This window comes from Melanostigma gelatinosum (assembly GCF_949748355.1).
Source record: "Melanostigma gelatinosum genome assembly, chromosome: 15".
Lineage (NCBI taxonomy): Eukaryota > Metazoa > Chordata > Actinopteri > Perciformes > Zoarcidae > Melanostigma > Melanostigma gelatinosum.
The window spans coordinates 4,878,728-4,899,377 of record NC_136648.1 but is presented as its reverse complement, the minus strand read 5'-3'; the positions used below and the strand labels follow the sequence as shown (position 1 = coordinate 4,899,377).

Genomic DNA, 20,650 nt, shown 5'->3' with positions numbered 1-20,650 from the left:
GCGGAGGAGGTGGTGGAGGAGGTGCTGGTTGTGGTGGTGGTGGTTGTAGAACGCCATCCTGTGGGGAAGGTCGGTAACACGTGTCCAGGAGGGGACCGCTCGCTCCTGTAAGGCTCGGATAGAGAGTGTGGGAAAAAACAGGGTTACTCAGTGTATCAGTTTCGTCTTTCTTCAAATAAGTCATTTGTTTAAGCATTTGCTTTCTTTCCCTACTTTCACTCTCATCTTCCCACTTAACCAAACACTTTTGGTTTTTCTCGATCATTTCTAAGTCTTTGACTCTGACTTTCTTCGTACATTTAATCTGTTTCAATTTACCTTTTAAATCCCCTCTTAGCATTTTGAGCTTAACGGCGCTCAATGAGCCGTTTTCAGGAAACCCAAACTCCCTTGACCAGTACGTGAGGCATTCTAAACACCCGTTTCCATATTTCTGTCGCATCATATCAATTATTGGGCCCGAGGGCTCTGCGCTTTTACTACTTTTTCCACCCATCTTTTCAGGCGTGGACACGTTAACGTTACCTTAACAATATAGTCGTCACCATACAGCGTATGTTTATTCTATCGAAGGAAAAACTTTTTGCAAAAAACCTCGTTTGAAATTCACGTTATGTTGTGAAAAACCACGATTCTTGTTTCAAACTTATTTGAAATTCACGTTAGTTATTTATCACAATTCTTATTCTATCAGCATAGAATTCACGTATTTGATAATTTTAACCACGGTTTTACAACAAACCAATTGTAGTCAAGCGATCTGTGTTCACGATCTCAAAATGTTTTTATTCTGAGTTAAATCATCACGTATAACACAATCCTATTTTCCACGTAAAAGCGTGTAACAGTGACACGTCAGAAAATGAGAAAGGGAGTTTACATGAACCACATTCGTAAAACGAAACCACGGACGTCAAAAACAATTGTGTTACCCAAATAAAAAACAAAAACAATTGTGTTACCCAACTAAAAATGACTACTTGACCATTCATCTGTGTCTGTTAAATCATATGACCTTAGTATCATTTTACCATTACTTTTACAATTGGAATTTTAACTTTCTTACCCGTTTGTAGAAATTAATTATTTTTCGTTGGATTCGCGTGCCGTCAATCAGACACTCCCTCAGGTCTGCCGGTTCTCTCTCTCTCGTCTAATGAGGTATAAGACAGGAAACTTCAGTTTTGGATTCCTGGGAGAGGCCTCTCCTCCGGTCAGTCCCTCTGGAGCTCTGATAGACAGTCAGCGATCCTGCTCACAGCGCCAAGTTGTTGTGGAATATTTCTATGAATAGTCGGGAGAAGAGTGTCAAAGTGTTATCAAATCAATGTCAAATGAAACAGAGTCTGGATGAACGATCAAAGTTGTAAAAGTCTATTTATTTGCTTGCAAGCAAAGAGAACACAGTCTCACAGATACATCACCGCCATCTGCAAGAAGGTGCTCTGACAACATAGTCAAATGCATGGACATTTATACTCAGCCAGATGCTTCCTTTGATGTCACTGTGACCTGGTCAAAGTGTTAAGTCACAGTATGCAGAGACGGAATAACCCTGTGAACCATCACACATCATAAATACCTAAAGAGGGTCCCGCCCTTCCTCTAATGCTTATCAAAGGAAATACCGTATTCAAGACCCCTCTGTGTGTCCCCGTCTCCAATTTGGAGACAGACACAATACACAGGAACAAACATAACAAGATAAACAAGGTTTTGTGCCTGCACTTCCAAAGACTTACATTCTTTAACCCTAAAGCATAAGACTATGACATATTTTCCCACAACAACTTTGAATTACCTTGTTGAAATGTGCTGTACAAATAAACTTGCCTTGCAAAGTAGCTAGCAACTAATTTATTTGGAGGTCAAACTTGAAGGGAGTACTCCTGAAATGATTGTCGCAAGCTCAAAGCAGAAAACCGTATGTGCACACTTACAGCAAGCAAACTGAAGTCTGGGTTGTAGTCTTTTATTTAAAATAAGTATTTGACTTAAACGACCCCACCCAGCAGAGGCTGGTGTTCAGGCTTTGTACAGTATTTATACCTTTGTGTTCTTAGCCCAAGGGCCTGGTGAAAAACTTGTACATTGCCTATAAAAAGTATTCACCCCCCTTGGATGTTTCCCCCTTTTGCTGCTTTTATACATGAAATCAGGGTCGATATAATTTGACATTTGTAAAAAAGCTTTCATGTCAAAGTGGAAACAGATTTTTCCAAACTAATATCAAAAATGAATAGTGTAAAATAAGTGTTTGCATAAATATTCACCCCCTTTTAAAGTGACTGACCTAATTCAAAGGTCCAGCTAGTTGATGCCAGCAGTGTCACAAGTAGTGGAATGGAGAACACCTGAGTGCTGTCGATGTGTGTGATTGTAGTATACAAATGTGAGATGAATGGATTTTTGACGAACTCATTTTATATTGTAATGTGTGTTATAGTTAAAACGGCCAGCAGGTGTCGCCATCTCACCACTAGGTGGTTGTCTGTGCATGGTATTCACGCTTCCTTGTATACTTTCTCAGAAGAGCAAGAGAAGAGTGTAAGTAGAGAACAGGCACCCTCAATAAAACATTTGTTTAAACTGTATTCAAGGTGAGATTTCGATATTAAAGGCAAACATTGTTTAAGTTAACTGTTGTGCTTGTTATCTAAGGCTAGTAAGAGATTGTAAGTAGCTGTTTGGTATAAAACGGTTGATAGGGCCGTTATTAGCATGAGTCTAACAAGCTAACCCGTTGGTGAATGTGACCGCATAGTTATTGTGGTATTGTTGCTGAGTTTGGACGTTACTAAAGTTTATGAGAAGAAGAACAGCAAGAGAAGAGTGCGACATAGAGAACAGGCACCCTCAATAAAACTTTTGTTTAAACCAGTGGCGGGCCGTGCATTTTATACCTGGGCCTTCACCGCTGTCCTGCAGCTCAAATACCACCTTATAAACACATTGTGAAGCCACAGCTATTGTTCATTTTTAATGCTCTAACTATGCACATCTTCATATTAAACCGTTGGGTACTAGTCATTTGAATAACACTGGAGCATTTAGAAAATGCAAACACCTACATGCAGGAAAATATAACATCCTCAGCTGGTCTGGCTGTGGGATCCACATCATTCCTTAATAACACACTGCGACCCAAAGAGATTGTCATAGGATTTTACTTTCACAACCTGAACATTGAATGTACTGGTCTGCAATTTCTTTCCTTGGCTCAGCACCCTCTGTCATGGTGCAGCTCAACTCGGTCAGAATGCATTTTGATTGGCTGAGCTGCATGACCCATCACCCATCACCCATCAGCCTCTGCTGGCTGTTAAGTTTCGGTTCACGATAGTCACGTGCTCGCCCACTGACCAATCACAGCACACTCTGCACCGAGCGGGAAAGCTACAGATGAATACTGAGCAGCATGTAATGCTGACGTCATTATAGGCCGGCTAGCAGGCGCTGACACGTCAAAGAATACGCCCAAGACGTCAAACTAAAGATCTGATAGGTTGAACACTGTGACAATCAACAATATTGTCCCCATTTACTTTAATCTGCACTGGCTGCAGGTGAGAGTCTGCAGGCCTCTATGTTCTTACCTAGAGACACAGAGGTGAGATCTGATTGGATAAAAGCTCTACTTAAAACAAGCTGCACTGGAAGCAGAGCAACTGAGGAAGACAGTAGCTGTGCAATGAGAAAATAAGATAATGGGGAAAAATATTTTTATAAATTATAATGAATCAGAATCAGAAACGGTTTATTGCCATTGTATGTTGAACATACAAGGAATTTGACATGACGGGAGGTGCGTAACATTTAACAAGCTACAATGCAAAGTAGAAACAAATTAAATTTACAGAAAATACAAGATGAAGTAAAATATAAAATAAAGTGGAATATAAAATTAAGTGAAGTCGAGTGCACAAACAAACAGATAACAGGACTATAAACCAGTGAGATGTACGTGTAGTGTGAAAGTGTCGAGTGTAATAGAAGGGATGTGCGGCGGAGTGACCGGTGGGAATTTGTATTGGGGATGACAGAGTCAGTGGGGGTCTGTTAATGAGCCCGACTGCCGACGGGAAGAAACTGTTCATGTGTCGTGAGGTCTTGGTCCTGATGGACCTCAGCCTCCTACCAGATGGAAGGGGCACAAACAGTTTTTGTCCAGGGTGAGAGGGGTCGCCTATACAATCCTTCTTGCTCGCTTCAGGGTTCTTAAAGTGAACAAGTCCTGGAGGGATGGCAGATTGCAGCCAATCACCCTCTCGGCAGAGCGAATGATGCGCTGCAGCCTGCCCTTGTCCTTGGCTGTGGCTGCAGCGTACCAGACCGTGATGGAGGAGCAGAGGATGGACTCAATGATGGCTCTGTAGAAATGCACCAACATTGTTTTTGGCAGGTTGAATTTCTTCAGCTGCCTCAGGAAGTACATCCTCTGCTGAGCCTTCTTGGTGATGGAGCTGATGTTCAGCTCGCACTTGAGGTCCTGGGATATGATGGAGCCCAGGAAGCGGAAGGACTCCACCACGTCGACGGGGGAGCCGCACACAGTGATCGGGGCTGGTGGGGCTACGTTCTTCCTGAACTCCACAACCATCTCCACTGTCTTTAGAGCGTTGAGCTCTAGGTTGTTCAGGCCGGTGCTGATGGTCCTGGAGGATGAGACGTGCTTTCCCAGCTTGACGTGCTGCTTCCTGTCAGACAGGAAGTCTGTGATCCACTTGCAGGTGGAGTTGGGCACCTGCAGCTGGGAGAGCTTGCTATGCAGCATACATGTAGTGTATTTAAGAAAAATTATTAAATTATAAAAATAGATTTTTTTTTTTTTTTAAATATATGTAGCTTTGTCATTCTGTTTAGGCCAGCAGAGAAGGCCTTGCAGGCCCTGACGGCCCGCCACTGGTTTAAACTGTATTCAAGGTGTCTGCTGTCGTTCTTTGGTGCGCCTGTCATCACACTGACCGGAGGGCAACGCATACAATACTGAACCATTAAAGTAATGGACACATTCATGTTTGGGAAAAAAAATAGTCTAATCAACCAACAATTTCGCGGACCCCTGTGAGGGCTGAAACTCACCCCACAGAGAAGGAGGCCAGAGCACACGTGTGTCCGCTGCTTTTATAGTCGACACGCTGCAAATAATAACTCTACCAAAACTGGTTTACAGTTAAAATGATTTAATCCCACTGATGCAAGTACGATTACAGTTAAACATTGGAGTACATACTCCTATGAAATATTACAATATTAACCCACTTTGGAAAAAACTACCTCTGGTCCCAGGACACAGCCGTCCCAGGCAACCACACGCTAAAAAGAGGCAGAAAAACACTTCTATCCCCGCCCACATATTCGTTTGCGACTCCTCCCCTCCCGTCTATCTCAATTTCTATTGGCTAACTTCTCTACACACTTCTGTAAACGCCTATCTCCACATCTCTCTCTCCCTGAGCAGCTAACACATTCAATGACGGTCAGTTATTGCTTAATGCCTTCTATGCTAATCCTTCAGTATAAAAGCTAAACTTCTGCAACTTGGCAGAAGCTTCATGTCTCATTAGCTACTAATCCTACAACCCTTTATGTTTATCTTAATTATGCATTCCCAAAACCCTTATGATTATGACTAATTATGAATTCTTAATTATGAATCATTAAACACTTTTATTATATCTACTAAACACACCGTTTTTTGCTCAAATTTCTTACACCCCCTGTTGAAGACCTCTGTTCTAAACGAAACCTTCAACAGATCTCAGGCTGCAGAGAAAAAACAAATCAGTATCAGTGACGTCTGGCACAGGTTTCGCAAAGACCGGTTTAAACCTGTGGGACATGTTTGCACTCATTAGAGCCAGGAACATTTGCATATGGGCCAAGGAGAGGTGGAGTTTGTGATTGTGATAGTTTAATGTTATTGTTAAATGTTATGCACCACCCGCCACGACAAATTCCTTGTAGGTGCAAACTTCCTTAGCAATAAACGATTCTGATTCTGATTCTGAGTTGAAGCATGGCGAGACTCCGATAAGTCAAGCAAACATGAGTCTGAATTTATTTCTCTTTCATGTTTTTTTGGATAAAATCATGTTTAAGGCCTTTTTGAAGAAAGGTTTTCATGAAGCTGCTCGGGGACATCTGGGGTCGATGAGGTCAAATCCTGATGGAGGATCGAATGACTTGTGGGGGTTGATTTTGGGATTTTAAAACTCAATGTATTAGAATTTTGCTATCTTTAACCCAACAACAAATGAAACAAAAGTGAAGAAGGTGTTGAAAACTAAATTCAGGCCGTCAAAATAAATTTCACTCATAACCTCAGTATTTCTAACATAACATCTTTGGCCCTGAATAGAGTGGAAGCAGATTAATTTGATTTTCAGGAGAAGAAGAACCATATCGAAGGGTTCAAATCACATCAACCGGCTTGTTTTACTCCAGTTTTATGACTTGTATGCAACTTTTTTGTACTTCAGTAACGAAGCACAATGTGTTTCACGTGTTAGAATTGATTTATCTGCGTACAAGGATTTCAACTTTGAGGTATTGTACTTAACAGCTTTGGGAAAACAATACAGAACAAGAAGAAGCTTCGGACAACTTGAGTTTCCCTTTGAGATTTACTGGTTATTTCTCTGCATATTATCTTTATTGTTGGGGCCACAGTAGACCTATCGGTGCTGAAAAATCAAATGTTGACCTTTTTAACAATAGCCACTTTAAAGATGATGGTGTTTTTTTTACCACAAAAACAATGCTTCTCTTGTTTGTAAGGAAATGTCTTTTGGGGAATGAATTCTTAGTGTTCTATAGTTTCCCCCGGTTGTTGAGCAGAGATACGCCACGCTGTAAAGAACAGGTATCGACAAAAGAAACTTGATCAGTCTTGAGTCTCAGGAGACAGTGGAGAGTCCCACAATGGGACATCATTAAAGTCTAATAATCGATTGAATATTGGCACAGTTTTCTTCCAACTTCACCTTTTCTAATTTTAAGCATCTGGATTAATTACTTTTATTGTTGAATTTCTTTTATCGCTCCATTGAAGGACATCAAAGTGTGTGGATTTATATGCTGTAATACTGCACCTAATACTGTTGTATTTGTGGCGTTGTCTTTTATATTCTGATGGAAACTATAAAGTAAAGTTCATATCCAGCAACTCATGGAAACAAATCAAAATGTCCTTTACTGTAAACACCAAACAGGTAACATGATCTGACAGGAATGTTGATCACGATGTTCTGCAGAATATGATTTGCATACTAGCAGACGATCAAAGAGCTCACCGCAGGTGAAAATGCACTCTTCATTTCATAAGACTGATCACAATGCAGTTTGAGTTACAGTAAACAAATGAATGTGTTATGAGTGAGTCAGTGACTCATCACTGGTTGAAGGAGAGCTATTGTAAACACTGTAAAAAAATATAATTCTGCATTTTCTTTACTTTCACTGCTGCATTTGTGTTGTATTTTATCTGATCTAATCTTCTTTTCTAATGCACTTATTCACCTTAAATAAATCACTTTAAATTGACTCTGGTGCCGATACAGATAAACCTCAACATGAGCTAAATGAAAACCACCGAAAATCACCGACTTCATGTTTAACGTGTGCAGATAATCATGTATTTTTTTCATTTTAAGATATTTCAAACTGTGATTATATAAATTTGTAATAGAATCCACAAGTCTTTATTTTACTTTATACTTTTATAGACAATAGTTCATAATTTGGGTACATCAAAAGTTCACAGATTACATTTAAAGTAAATAACAAATTATCTGTCATCAAGTGGATGAATAATCGATCATCCGATCTCTGAACTACAGTTAACTATAGAATCGATTCTTAGCTGAGGTGTTTTGTGTGCAGCGAATGACAAATGTATTTCCCCTAAACAGTAAACAGGCTTGTTTGGCTCCTGGAATACACACCTTCCAGGTGGGAAGTGATTTGAGAGCCACACCCTCTTCAGGAACGCCCTCTGCAGCAGAAATCCCCTCCTCCCTCCTCCTGCATCACCACCTGTGGGTGGTTTGCTGATTAAAAAAATTCCGCAGCGATCGTATGCACATATAAAAGAGCAGAAACTGCTGAACAAAGAACATCCCTCCTGCTCAACACTTCACTTTCACAGCTCAGGTAAGTCTCTTAGGAAAACGTCATCCGGTTCTCTCTGAGTGATACTTTTATCTTTTTAGCTCATTTTAATTGTTTTAACAAGTTTAATTGAGGGGAATTGCCAGATGAAATCTATTTTGCTGTGTGATTTGAAAGACTTTTGTACAACTCAAAACACGATGATTTAAGGTTAATATCCCCTGAAAGACACCTGGAATGCTCTGGTTTATAGATTATCAAAAATGTAAATGGTGGTTTTTAAGTTTGCTAACTTTGTCTAAAGAAGGCGAGTTGCTGGAGTTAGTTCTGTTTCTTTTGATGGTTTTGTAGTTTATTTAAATTTTTATTTTTATTTTTTTGTCTTTGCATAATTCAACATCTTTTCAGTCAACCAAATGTGTTTTTAGAAATACTTTGTTGTTGTTCTTAATTGATTGCTGATTGATTCAATGCAATCCATTTTGAATATGCTGAGACTTTAAACTTCTCTTTGCGTAATTAATATTTGCCAACTCAAACTGCAGTGTGTTGATGATAGACCGGCTCTCCAATCACACTTTTAATAACTATTCATTTTTTTGTACATTTACTGTCTTCCTTTAAAGAATGGCACGTGGATTGACCCTGTTGGTTGCAGCGCTGGTCTTTTATGTGACTCCGAGTGTCCAAGGAACGTCTCATCTGTCCTTTTCCAATGCTTCGGTTGGTTTTCTTTCACTTAAATTCTGTGTAAATCATCACAACACCTGCGTGACCTTTGTAATTTAAACGGGTAATGTGTTTCCGCCTTGAAATTCTGTTTTTAAAATGAAATGCCAGGTTTGAAGGCTAATTAAGTAAAAGGGAGAGAACACCAGCTATTTTTTTCACCACCACTTTTTTTTTTTTTTTAAAGTAATGGCTAACCAATATAAGGGTTTATGTCTGGGTCTTTAGAGCTGTTAACTGATGATCATTTCCTGTGTTTGGACTTCTCTCTACTCTTTATTGTTAAATGTTTGTTTCCAAGAAGCGGCTGTAATCGTATACTTGAATGCATAACTTTGCTAAACAACAGAACATGATTCTGCTTTTAAAGGGCTACTCCAGCATTTCAGTATAGCACCTCCTTAAGGTTGGGGAACTCTCAGGGGATTTATTTTTATTCAATTGATGCACCAGAGGCCAAGATATTCTGACTTAAAGTCCCTAGGTGCCAGATCCTAAAAACACTGGGTCCTATTTCCATCATGCAACTCTGACATTATATAACAGGCTGAGTATACTCGTCACCCTGTGTATACATGGAGGCATTAACTCTGCAAAGATATGCAGATAACGCAGCCGCTGGTTGACAATTTTAAATAGTTTGCGTTTTTTTTCAAAACAAATAAAACTTCAGAATCAGTGACTCATTATAACTGCTCCGAGGGCAGAAACGGTTTAGAAAATAACAGACTTTAGCTTCATTTACTGCACAAAATATTTTCATAGCCATGAAGAATTTAGTCCACTGAGTTTTCTGTTTGTGTACCAGGTGGACATCACTCGCTCAGGTTGCGGAGTCGATAAACTGTGTGTAGAGAACCCAGATGACTGCGCTCCTAATGGACCAGACCGCTGTCTGTTTGGGTCTGTGGTCGCCGCCGCCCCAGTGGCTCCCAACGGCGCTATGCTGTCCATCGAGCTCAGTGGAGGGGTCGTAGGATTCATCGCACTGGGCCTCACTGCGAACGCCTCAGAGGTAACGCACACTATTTCAAACATCTTTTTGCTAAATTAGACACTCAACTTAATCTCATGCTGCTTTTTAAGCAGTAAAATACTTTTATACAAATGGTGGACAGGTTTGTGTCTGCGAAAAGATGCTGGTTTCCGGAGTAGAGATCCTTTTGACATGAGGCCAAAGTACAGAGTATTGTTTCCTCTTCCCCAGAAACTTGTTAGGCAGCCGTTGCCTTGTAGAGTCAGAACTCGATGATACTATACTTGATTTACAAGTTTATGATAGGTTTATGTTATGTCCCGTTCCTTATTTATACTTTTCTGGATCTAGTTAATCAGTGACATGGAACCATCTCAATGAATGCATCTGTTAAATATGACTGGCATTTATTGACTCGAAACAATATTTATCTAGTTGATCAGGGCTGCCTGGATAGTCCATCAAACAGCTGGACAATGTGTCTCTTAGCTCATACTGAAGGCTGTAAAGAATACAATATTGTGGCTTTCATAATTTGTGCAAAATAAGGCTATTTCTCCAACCATTAAGTCCATTATGATATCTTCTGAATAAACCCATGGACTTTGAGGATCCAGCCCTTGAATTGGGACATAGTGTGAAATATGTTGACGATGGCAACAGGTGCTATATGGCTGCTGTGTTTACACAGAAAAGTAACAAACTGGTGTCTATTACTGGATTTTGAAATTACTTTGGAACAGTGATATCATCCTCAACATGACATGTGTTTTTTTTTGTTTGTTTTTTATTTTGGCTCCTACAGTGACTATAAATGAGAAATTATTCACGGCAACAAATCAGAATATTTAAACGTGTTCAAGCATATTGTGCAATGACTTTCCAAAATGATGTGACATGAACACAGAAACATGCAACAGGGAAGCGGAAGGAAAATGATAATACTGAGGAACGGATGAGTTGGAAACTAAACTCTGGACTGTTGACTCACTATGTTATTTCCAGCCTTAACAAAGACGCTGACTGTTGGAATTTGTCATGTGGTCACTTCAAGGTTGATGTATTACCCTTTAATCACTATTTTATTTTCTGCAGGGTACCACCATGCTCTTCGTTTGCGGTAATGCCAACGGGTTCTTCTTCAGGACAATGACACTGAACAACACAGACGCTGCGCTCACCGTAAATGAGGAGGTGAGGACTCGTATTTACTGTCGTATAGATGTTGGCGTAAGTAAATGCACTCGTTTCATGAAACAAGGGGTTAACAGAAACTAATACACATTCATACATGCTGATAATTTAGTGTCTATACTGCGTATGCTAAAAATAAATCCAAATATTCCAAAATTTAAAAAAAGTCTAAGTCACTTACTGAGCAGATACTTAAAGTTATAGATTCACAGCCTTAGAAACAACGATAGATCAAATGATAAGAACAGACATTAACTTATTTATACATTTCAAATACTTGTGTCCTTTAGTTCCATTGCTTTCAGTAGGTTGTCTGGGGTGTCAGAAATCATGCTAAGAACTTTTGAGATCCTAAATCATTGTAGGTAATGGATTAAACATGTCACCAACAAAAGCTATAAAATGATCCTTTACATCAGGGGTCTCAAACATAAAAATATATTTTTTTTAAATTAGACTTGAAAATAAAAATATCCCGATAGTCGAAATTATGAGATGCCTAAACAGTCATAGAAGCAGCGCTTTGGCTTGTTGCTGTACACTTGAAATGTATTGTGAGTACATTGCCGACTTTAAATGTGACTTTAAACGCATGAAATACTTCATGTGGGATTGTGCAAACGCACCCTTGAAAGGATTTTAAGCATTGAACAAAGTTAATGTAATAACTTGATATTTGTCTTTGCTATTTTCTTTAATCGTTTGATCCAGTAATGTGAGTTTCTTAACCCGAAATTAAAAGGATTTAAATTATTATCGAAATGTGCTTAAATATATTTTTATATAACTATGTACAATATTTTTACACTTTAGTAATCAAATTCAGAGTTATTTAACAATATGTTAGGAGTAGTTACATTTACAACCGGCCCTTTGTGGGCGACATGATGTGGCCCGGCATGAAAATGAGTTTGAGACTCCTGCTTTACATCGGGTAAAACAGGAGTTTATTCACTGGACCATAATTGAGCAGCATCACAAATTAGTCAAATAAGTGAGGCAAATCTGTTAAATTAAAATGTTTTCTGTGAGTAAATGTGTTTATAAAAAAAAAAAAAATTTTCTCTGAACTTATTTTACCGCACCATAACTTACTTTATGTCACGCAACCTTTCTAGCAAGTGTCAGATATCCGTGGCACGGTGAATGGAACTCAGATCGATTGTGAGTTCAACATTCCAAGTGTGAACACCACCAGAAGCAGAAGCAGCGAGGCTACCACCTCCTCCATCATCCTCGGGCGTGGGCTTGTTAACGGGAGTAAGTGGACACACAGTAACACACGCGTACATTAATATACAAGATTGCTTCACAACAGGCTTTCCATGTAGAAACCTGAATTCTTAAAACTAAAGTTGCACAGCATTTTGTTTATTCATCTATTTCATCCTGAGTACACAGTATCGTAGGGGAATACTGTATGTTCTCTCGCGTTGGAAAGTAAATATGCATTTACTAAAGTACTGTACTTGAGTCTTTATTTTCCTTATTTCGTCTCATTACAGTTCAGAAGGAAATATTTAACAGTTTAGTCCACTATATTAAATGACGGCTTATACTTTACAAAGTAAGACTTGAGTACAAAACCTATGAAGAGCTTCTAAAATGTAGTTTATATAATTAAAAAACAACAGTATAGACAAATGCAGCTGAAACATATTCGTCATGTGACTATTTTCCATGTGAAAATATTTTGTAGTTTCAGCTTCACACGTGAGAAATCAGATTTTAATAGCGGTTTTTTGTTTTTATAAATGTTTGCAACAGTGGTTGTGAAGGTAATTTTGAAATTGGAGAGAAATGTTAGTATAACTTGACTGTACAGACAAAAACAGTGACGAGAACAAGTAGACCTTAAATGGAAAAATAACCTTTACTACGTGTCTTCTTTTAGCTTAGCCTCTTTTCTCCAGATATACAGATGGATTTACTCCTTCCTCTTTCAAACTGGAAATGTTTATTTTACTGTGACTTTAACTGCTGCCCATGAGAACGTGTGTAACCGCCCACTGCTCTGTCAATCTTCAGTGGCTGTCAACAACTTCATCGAGTTTCTGAACAGCGGTCCTCTGAACCTCGCCGACCCGGCCAGCAACCTCATCAGAACCACAACAGCAGCACCCAGCGTCAACGCAACAGCAGCACCCAGCGTCAACGCAACAGCAGCACCCAGCGTCAACGCAACAGCAGCACCCAGCGTCAACGCAACAGCAGCACCCAGCGTCAACGCAACAGCAGCACCCAGCGTCAACGCAACAGCAGCACCCAGCGTCAACGCAACAGCAGCACCCAGCGTCAACGCAACAGCAGCACCCAGCGTCAACGCAACAGCAGCACCCAGCGTCAACGCAACAGCAGCACCCACCAACACACCGATGCCCAACAGCGGTGGAGCTGTCCAGCCTCTTGGTAAACAAAACGCCACTGTTTATATATTTTCATTTTCGTTTTAGGTCTTCAGATACTGATGTCTGAGAACAATCCACAACAGCAGTAACTAAATAACGAGAGATGGAGGAACATCTCATTTTCTTGGTCATATAATATCCTAGACAGAAACGGGTACATCATTTTAAATTGATAGGAAAGGTTCTTAATTTGGTCCGTTTAGTAGCTGTTCTGGAGCTTTCGATTGCATCAGATGATGGTTGTCAAGGAAATTGATATATGATCAAAAGCTCCAATAATGAGTTCTGAATATTAACTCTGCATGCAGTTTATAAGCTCAATAAGTAAATGTATGCTGCTTATGTACAGTGACTATAATTATTACAAAACACACTTTTGTTCTCTGGCGATGCAGATAATTTCTGTGTATTTGTTATAAAGATATTTGTCAGTTTCTGCCTCTACCCAAAAGCATTGGAGATGAATAAAGTGTTACATGTCTGTCCATAAATGTCTCCAATGAATACCGATGACTTGTTCAGAGTACCGGGGACGTTGGAAAGAGATGAAGCTTTTGCGCTTCATCAGTGTAATTTGTCAATACATCACAAATCGATGTCCATTGATGATATTGTTGAGGCGTAAACCGCAGCAAATGAAATCAAAAGAAATTTGATTTGTAGTCTCTGCACTGAGCCGCCATGTCATTACTGAATCGACAGAACAAACATTTAGTGATTAACTCCTTTTTGTCCCTTTCCTCACCAGCTGTGCTGCTCCTGCTGAGCGTCCTCTCGCTGGCGGTCATGCTGAGAGAAGGAGGTTGTGGCTAGTTGGATACAATGAAGACACAAAGTGTTTTTACTGCACTTAGATGTGTTTTAACTGTTTGTACTTTAAGCTGAAACTCATCACTTGTCTGTTAGTATATAATTATTCAGAAGACTCATATCTATCTATCTATCTATCCGGTTTGCATTTGTATAACTCTTTCCTACTAAACTTGATCTGCAAGTACAAATTGTAAGACTTTGGTTTGAGCGGTTTCTTGGCAGTTAACCGCAACTCTCAAACCTCCTTTATGGGAAACTCAAGGGAAGAGTAGTAGTTTTATTCTGAAATGTACTGTGACTGTAAAATATCTGTTCCTGGGATAACAAATAAGTTCCATCAAATCTAAATGAATAAAGTTGAAACTATTTTTGTTTGTTGCGTCACTTCGTTGATGGTTTTTTGCCACATCATGAATTGCACTGCCTCTCACGGTACATAACCAACCATGACTTCAGGGCTGCAACTAATTATCTCCGTTAAGACATGAATAACAAACACTTTTCTAAGAGGTGAATTGGCGTTTCAAAACTGAATGGTTTGCTTGAGACTTTTCTGTCAATTACAGCTCTACATTAAATGACATGTTTGTACTTTACTCATACAGAGAAATGTTACTAAAAGCTGCTCTATATATATAATTTTGTGACTTCAGATTGTTCACAACTAAAATTGCTCCTGAGGAAAAACATGGTGAAATCTTTAATCCAAAACAATGGTCATGAAATCAAACCATGACATTGTGTCATTTGTTTGGGGACTCTCTCATTTAGGGACATTCTCGGTGTGACTACAACTTCCAACGACAGACCAGAGTTTGGTACAAAACATTTCTGCAGCTTTGGCCATTGTATTCAAAGATATTGCTAAAAATCTGCAAACAAACGGAGCAACAAACTTGAGCAGTCAGACACTGATTGTAAAGAAACCAACGTTTTTGCAAGTTTTTCTGTTTGCTGCTGTGTTTAATTGAACCAGATTCAAGTTATTAATCAATTCCTGCATTTTATTACTGTATTTTATTTCTTACACTGCTTTCTATTTTAATTGCTTTTTAACGTATGTTTTTTAAATCTCCTTTACTTTTGCCTTGTGTTTTAATGGTTTTAAGTGAAGCACTTTGTTGTGGAATATTTCTATGAATAGTCGGGAGAAGAGTGTCAACGTTATCAAATCAATGTCAAATGAAACTGTCTGGATGAACGATCAAAGTTGTAATAGTCAATTTATTTGCTTGCAAGCAAAGATAACACAGTCTCACAGATACATCACCGTCATCTGCAAGAAGGTGCTCTGACAACATGGTCAAATGCATTTTTATCCAAATTATTTTTAAGACGGGTGTAATACCGTCAATGGCCTCTTGGCGCAGAGGGTACTGGTGCTTGTGATGCCGAAAATCAGAGCGCGGAGTGATGACAGGCTGACAGTTGTGAATCAGGCCAACGTCATACTTGTTCACCGCCCAGAGTGTCTGTGGAACAGAAGTAAGGGCGGGAGGAATAGATGCAGCTTTAGTTTAAAACGTTTGAATTTCTTCGTTAAGCTCATGAAACACAGACTGATCTGCAGGCAGGTGTTAAGAGCACACAAACCGTTCTGTGGAAGCCGGTAGACTGTGATCGCAGAATGAGTGGATCGCATGTCTTTTCCCAGTCGGTAAGCGCCTCGCATTGAGCGACGAATGGACCCAAATCTCTCCACTCATCATCGCGTCCTTTTGACAGCGAGATGTGAGGAGCTGAATCTGGAACATCAAACAGTTCTTTCTGTGATGGAGACAGAGAAACAGATACAGCAGATTTATAAGTAGACCAAAACAGTCTGGAACAGGCGATTACATCATTAATGCCTTCAAAAAAATTGTCTTCATAGCAGACATCTTGTCCTTTAGAAATGTGTGAGGTGCAGTGTAGATGTTTGTAGTTCATGCGGTCGGCATGTGGTGAGACCCGTGCGTCTACTGTGTGACAAAGTCATTCTGCGTCGTCAACAGGGAGCCACCATTGATAGCAAAAAAGTGCCTCAGAGGGAGTCTGTAACATTTGGTGTACGACTCTTTGCCTCAGCACTTTAAGGCCATCAGAGGATGGTTTTACTCCTATTCCATACACGCCCATTAAGTTAATGGGACAGAGGGTCGAAAGTAGAAACGAATGTTTCACTTTAATGTCAGGATCGTCATCAGTCAAGTCAGTGTGTACACACGTCATCGGAACAGAAAATCTTTCAGTTACAGTTAAGCCGGAGGCCCCTTGAGAGTATACAAAACGCCCACTCATCTTCTGATGAGGAAAATATTTCTGTTGAATCACAGAGTGAGTAGCTCCAGAATCTACTAAAAATGTTAATTCTCTCCCTTCCACAACTACCTTTGTAGTTGGCATATTTTTGTATGACTCTGATGAGAGCATTGAATAAGTGTGTGGTTGTGATGTAGATGCATTCACTTGCTGTTGCTCTAAGTGTGAAATGACACAAAGAAGAATGGATTGTTGTTCTGCAGTGTGCGTGCAAGGAAGCGTGTGTGCGTTGCAGTAAATGTGCGCGTTGTTTGTGCGTTCTGAGTCAGTGTGTGTTCTTATCTGTTCCGGAGCCGAGAGGGAGTCAGCTGCCTCCTGTCCACGTGCATCCCCACATCACGTCAGTCGGAAGTGCCAAATTGTTGAGAGTCACCCCTTCCGTCCTCTCCGCGCTGTCGTCCACGTGGCTGTCGTCCACGTGGCTGTCGTCCACGTGGCTGTCGTCCACGTGGCTGTCGTCCACGTGGCTGTCGTGATTCGCTGTGTGTGTAGCGATAAGGGCAGTCTCTGGACCAATGTCCTGTTTCACCGCAGTTAAAACACTCGTTGGGCTGCACATGTGAAAGTCCTTCATTTCGGTTGTCTTGGAAGCATCTTTGGCCCCTACCACGTCGCATTCCTCTTCCGCGCCCCCTCAGCTGGGCCCTCCCATAGCTGTTACGTGGGTGGGTGGGTTGGTTTTGGCCTCCCTCATCTCCTCGTGTCATCTGTTGGACAGCTTGAAGCATCGCAAGCTGAGCTTTTTCACCCACTTGTTTACTGCGTTTCTCTTGCCTGGCCTGAGTGTCATTATACATTTTGCATTTGTGCCGTGCGTGGTTTATCACCTCATCAAGTCTTTCATCCTCCAGGCCAATCACGGAGCGTTCGGTGACTGTTTTGATGTCTGGTAGCAGCCCGTTCATGAAAGCATTCTTGAGATGTGTTTCCCACACTGACATTGTTGTTCTGTCAGCTGGTTGTTCAATACCGCTGTGTGTTTGGAATGCAGACATGAGTCTTTGGTGATATGATGTCACATCTTCAGTTTTACCTTGCTTCGTGTTATTAATTAAAGCCATATTAACTTTCGATGGGAAAGCGGTCACTATAGCTTGGCAGACGGCTGTAATGAAAGTGGCGTAGGGCACGTTAGCTACGTCTCCCCAGGGAGGTTTTACCATAAGAGAGTCGCGGCCAGCACCTGTAACTGTGACCCTGATTTTGCTGAAGTCTGTTGGGCCAACATGCTTGACTAACAGGCGGTGAACCTCTGGGCCAGTAGGCATAAATTCCTTGCAGAATATCAGGAAGTCTTTTGCGAAAGCTGCGCCATTCTGGATGCTTGGCAGGTGAAGTGAAGCTTGCATGATGTCACCTTGCGTCCAGGGTCTGAACACGAGACCCGGCGCACCATCAGCTGGTCCTGGAACTTGAATCATGGGCCCCTGGAAAGTTTCGGATGTGTCGAGGTTGAAAGCTGGTGGGGGTGTGTCGGGGCTGAGCCAGTTGGCGACAGCGCCAGCTGCACCCCGCCAGCTACGCGGGCCTGCGTAGGACCATGGTGAGGTGGCAGGTGTCGATGTTGCAGCCATCTGAGGAGAGACAAACGGGTTGTGGTGAGGCGAGGCTGGACCCTGTCGGAGCTCCTCGTTTGCCAGGCGAGCCTGTTCTTGCTGTTGTGTGAGGAGCCGGGTTGCTGGTCTGCTAGCCAGTGGTGCATCAGGGTATGGCGGAGGAGGTGGTGGAGGAGGTGCTGGTTGTGGTGGTGGTGGTTGTAGAACGCCATCCTGTGGGGAAGGTCGGTAACACGTGTCCAGGAGGGGACCGCTCGCTCCTGTAAGGCTCGGATAGAGAGTGTGGGAAAAAACAGGGTTACTCAGTGTATCAGTTTCGTCTTTCTTCAAATAAGTCATTTGTTTAAGCATTTGCTTTCTTTCCCTACTTTCACTCTCATCTTCCCACTTAACCAAACACTTTTGGTTTTTCTCGATCATTTCTAAGTCTTTGACTCTGACTTTCTTCGTACATTTAATCTGTTTCAATTTACCTTTTAAATCTCCTCTTAACATTTTGAGCTTAACGGCGCTCAATGAGCCGTTTTCAGGAAACCCAAACTCCCTTGACCAGTACATGAGGCATTCTAAACACCCGTTTCCATATTTCTGTCGCATCATATCAATTATTGGGCCCGAGGGCTCTGCGCTTTTACTACTTTTTCCACCCATCTTTTCAGGCGTGGACACGTTAACGTTACCTTAACAATATAGTCGTCACCATACAGCGTATGTTTATTCTATCGAAGGAAAAACTTTTTGCAAAAAACCTCGTTTGAAATTCACGTTATGTTGTGAAAAACCACGATTCTTGTTTCAAACTTATTTGAAATTCACGTTAGTTATTTATCACGATTCTTATTCTATCAGGATAGAATTCACGTATTTGATCATTTTAACCACGGTTTTACAACGAACCAATTGTAGTCAAGCGATCTGTGTTCACGATCTCAAAATGTTTTTATTCTGAGTTAAATCATCACGTATAACACAATCCTATTTTCCACGTAAAAGCATGTAACAGTGACACGTCAGAAAATGAGAAAGGGAGTTTACATGAACCACATTCGTAAAACGAAACCACGGACGTCAAAAACAATTGTGTTACCCAAATAAAAAACAAAAACAATTGTGCTACCCAAATAAAAAACAAAAACAATTGTGTTACCTAAATAAAAAACAAAAACAATTGTGTTACCCAACTAAAAATGACTACTTGACCATTCATCTGTGTCTGTTAAATCATATGACCTTAGTATCATTTTACCATTACTTTTACAATTGGAATTTTAACTTTCTTACCCGTTTGTAGAAATTAATTATTTTTCGTTGGATTCGCGTGCCGTCAATCAGACACTCCCTCAGGTCTGCCGGTTCTCTCTCTCTCGTCTAATGAGGTATAAGACAGGAAACTTCAGTTTTGGATTCCTGGGAGAGGCCTCTCCTCCGGTCAGTCCCTCTGGAGCTCTGATAGACAGTCAGCGATCCTGCTCACAGCGCCTAGTTGTGGTGGAATATTTCTATGAATAGTCGGGAGAAGAGTGTCAAAGTGTTATCAAATCAATGTCAAATGAAACAGAGTCTGGATGAACGATCAAATTTGTAAAAGTCAATTTATTTGCTTGCAAGCAAAGAGAACACTGTAAGAAATTTGAGTAAAAAACTGTAGTTAGTAGATATAATAAAAGTGTTTAATAATTCATAATTAATAATTCATAGTTAGTCATAATCATAAGGGTTTTGAGAATGCATAATTAAGATAAACATAAACATGCAGAAGCATGAAGCTTCTGCCAAGTGCAGAATACACTCCTGGAAGGTAGCCAATAGCAATTGAGATAGACGGAAGGGGAGGTGTGTCGAACAGGGGTGGGAGGTTTAATTCAAAGTCTTTTTCTCGCTCACCTGGATGCTCGCAGAGGACAGACGTGTTTAACCCTGAGGAGCTGAGTAGAGTTTTTTGCAAATGGGGTTTTATTGTTTTAATATTTCATAGGAGTATATACTCCAATGTATAACTGTAATCGTACTTACATCAGTGGAATTAAATTCCTTATAATTGTAAACCAGTCTTGGTAGCGTTATTATTGCAGCGTGTCGACGGCACAAGGCAGTCACATGTGCTCCGGCCTCCTCTTTGTTGTGAGGTAACTTCTACCATAACAAATTTGGCAAACACACGAAGGGACAGTCTTACCGGCCTCGCTGTGTGTGCTGAAGGCAGCGTTGGTCAAGCAGACATCCTGGGCCCATAATATCGGTAGGCAGAGCCGTTTCATGAAATCTGTGAGTTAGCTTGTAGGACATTTAGGGGAATTTCTGCTTGGCTAAGCGTTGCTAACGGCTAGCGCGGTGTTGCTGGTGAGGACGTTCCACGAGGAGGCCACGTTCCACTGAGGTAAGCTACGATTTACTGTCTGAAGTATGATGAACTAAGAGATTAGTCCAGAAGTATAAGGATCCTAAGAATAAAGAAATTAAAGGCAGACAGCGCTGTAATTAAATCATCACATTGGTATCAAGCAGTTGTTTGGCTAAAGCGGACTAGGGTTGCACATACTGGGAGACCCTCTGGCTCGGTG

At 40.7% G+C, this 20,650-nt stretch overlaps 1 protein-coding gene and 1 long non-coding RNA gene across 2 annotated transcripts; one reads left to right on the top strand and one right to left on the bottom strand.

Moving 5' to 3' along the window:
* Nucleotides 1–969: 969 nt before the first annotated feature.
* On the bottom strand, nucleotides 970–17,382 carry LOC306788978. The gene is made up of 3 exons (XR_013772632.1): nucleotides 15,826–17,382; nucleotides 15,581–15,704; nucleotides 970–1,284 (listed from the first exon to the last, which is right to left on the bottom strand). It is a non-coding gene; the product is annotated as an uncharacterized lncRNA (long non-coding RNA).
* On the top strand, nucleotides 10,922–14,185 carry LOC306789694 (uncharacterized protein; the record flags this gene model as incomplete). The annotated part of the gene is made up of 4 exons (XM_079285774.1): nucleotides 10,922–11,011; nucleotides 12,130–12,271; nucleotides 13,040–13,233; nucleotides 14,168–14,185. The coding sequence occupies 4 exons, from the start codon at nucleotides 10,922–10,924 to the stop codon at nucleotides 14,183–14,185; spliced, it is 444 nt and encodes a 147-aa protein (XP_079141900.1).
* Nucleotides 17,383–20,650: the final 3,268 nt, after the last annotated feature.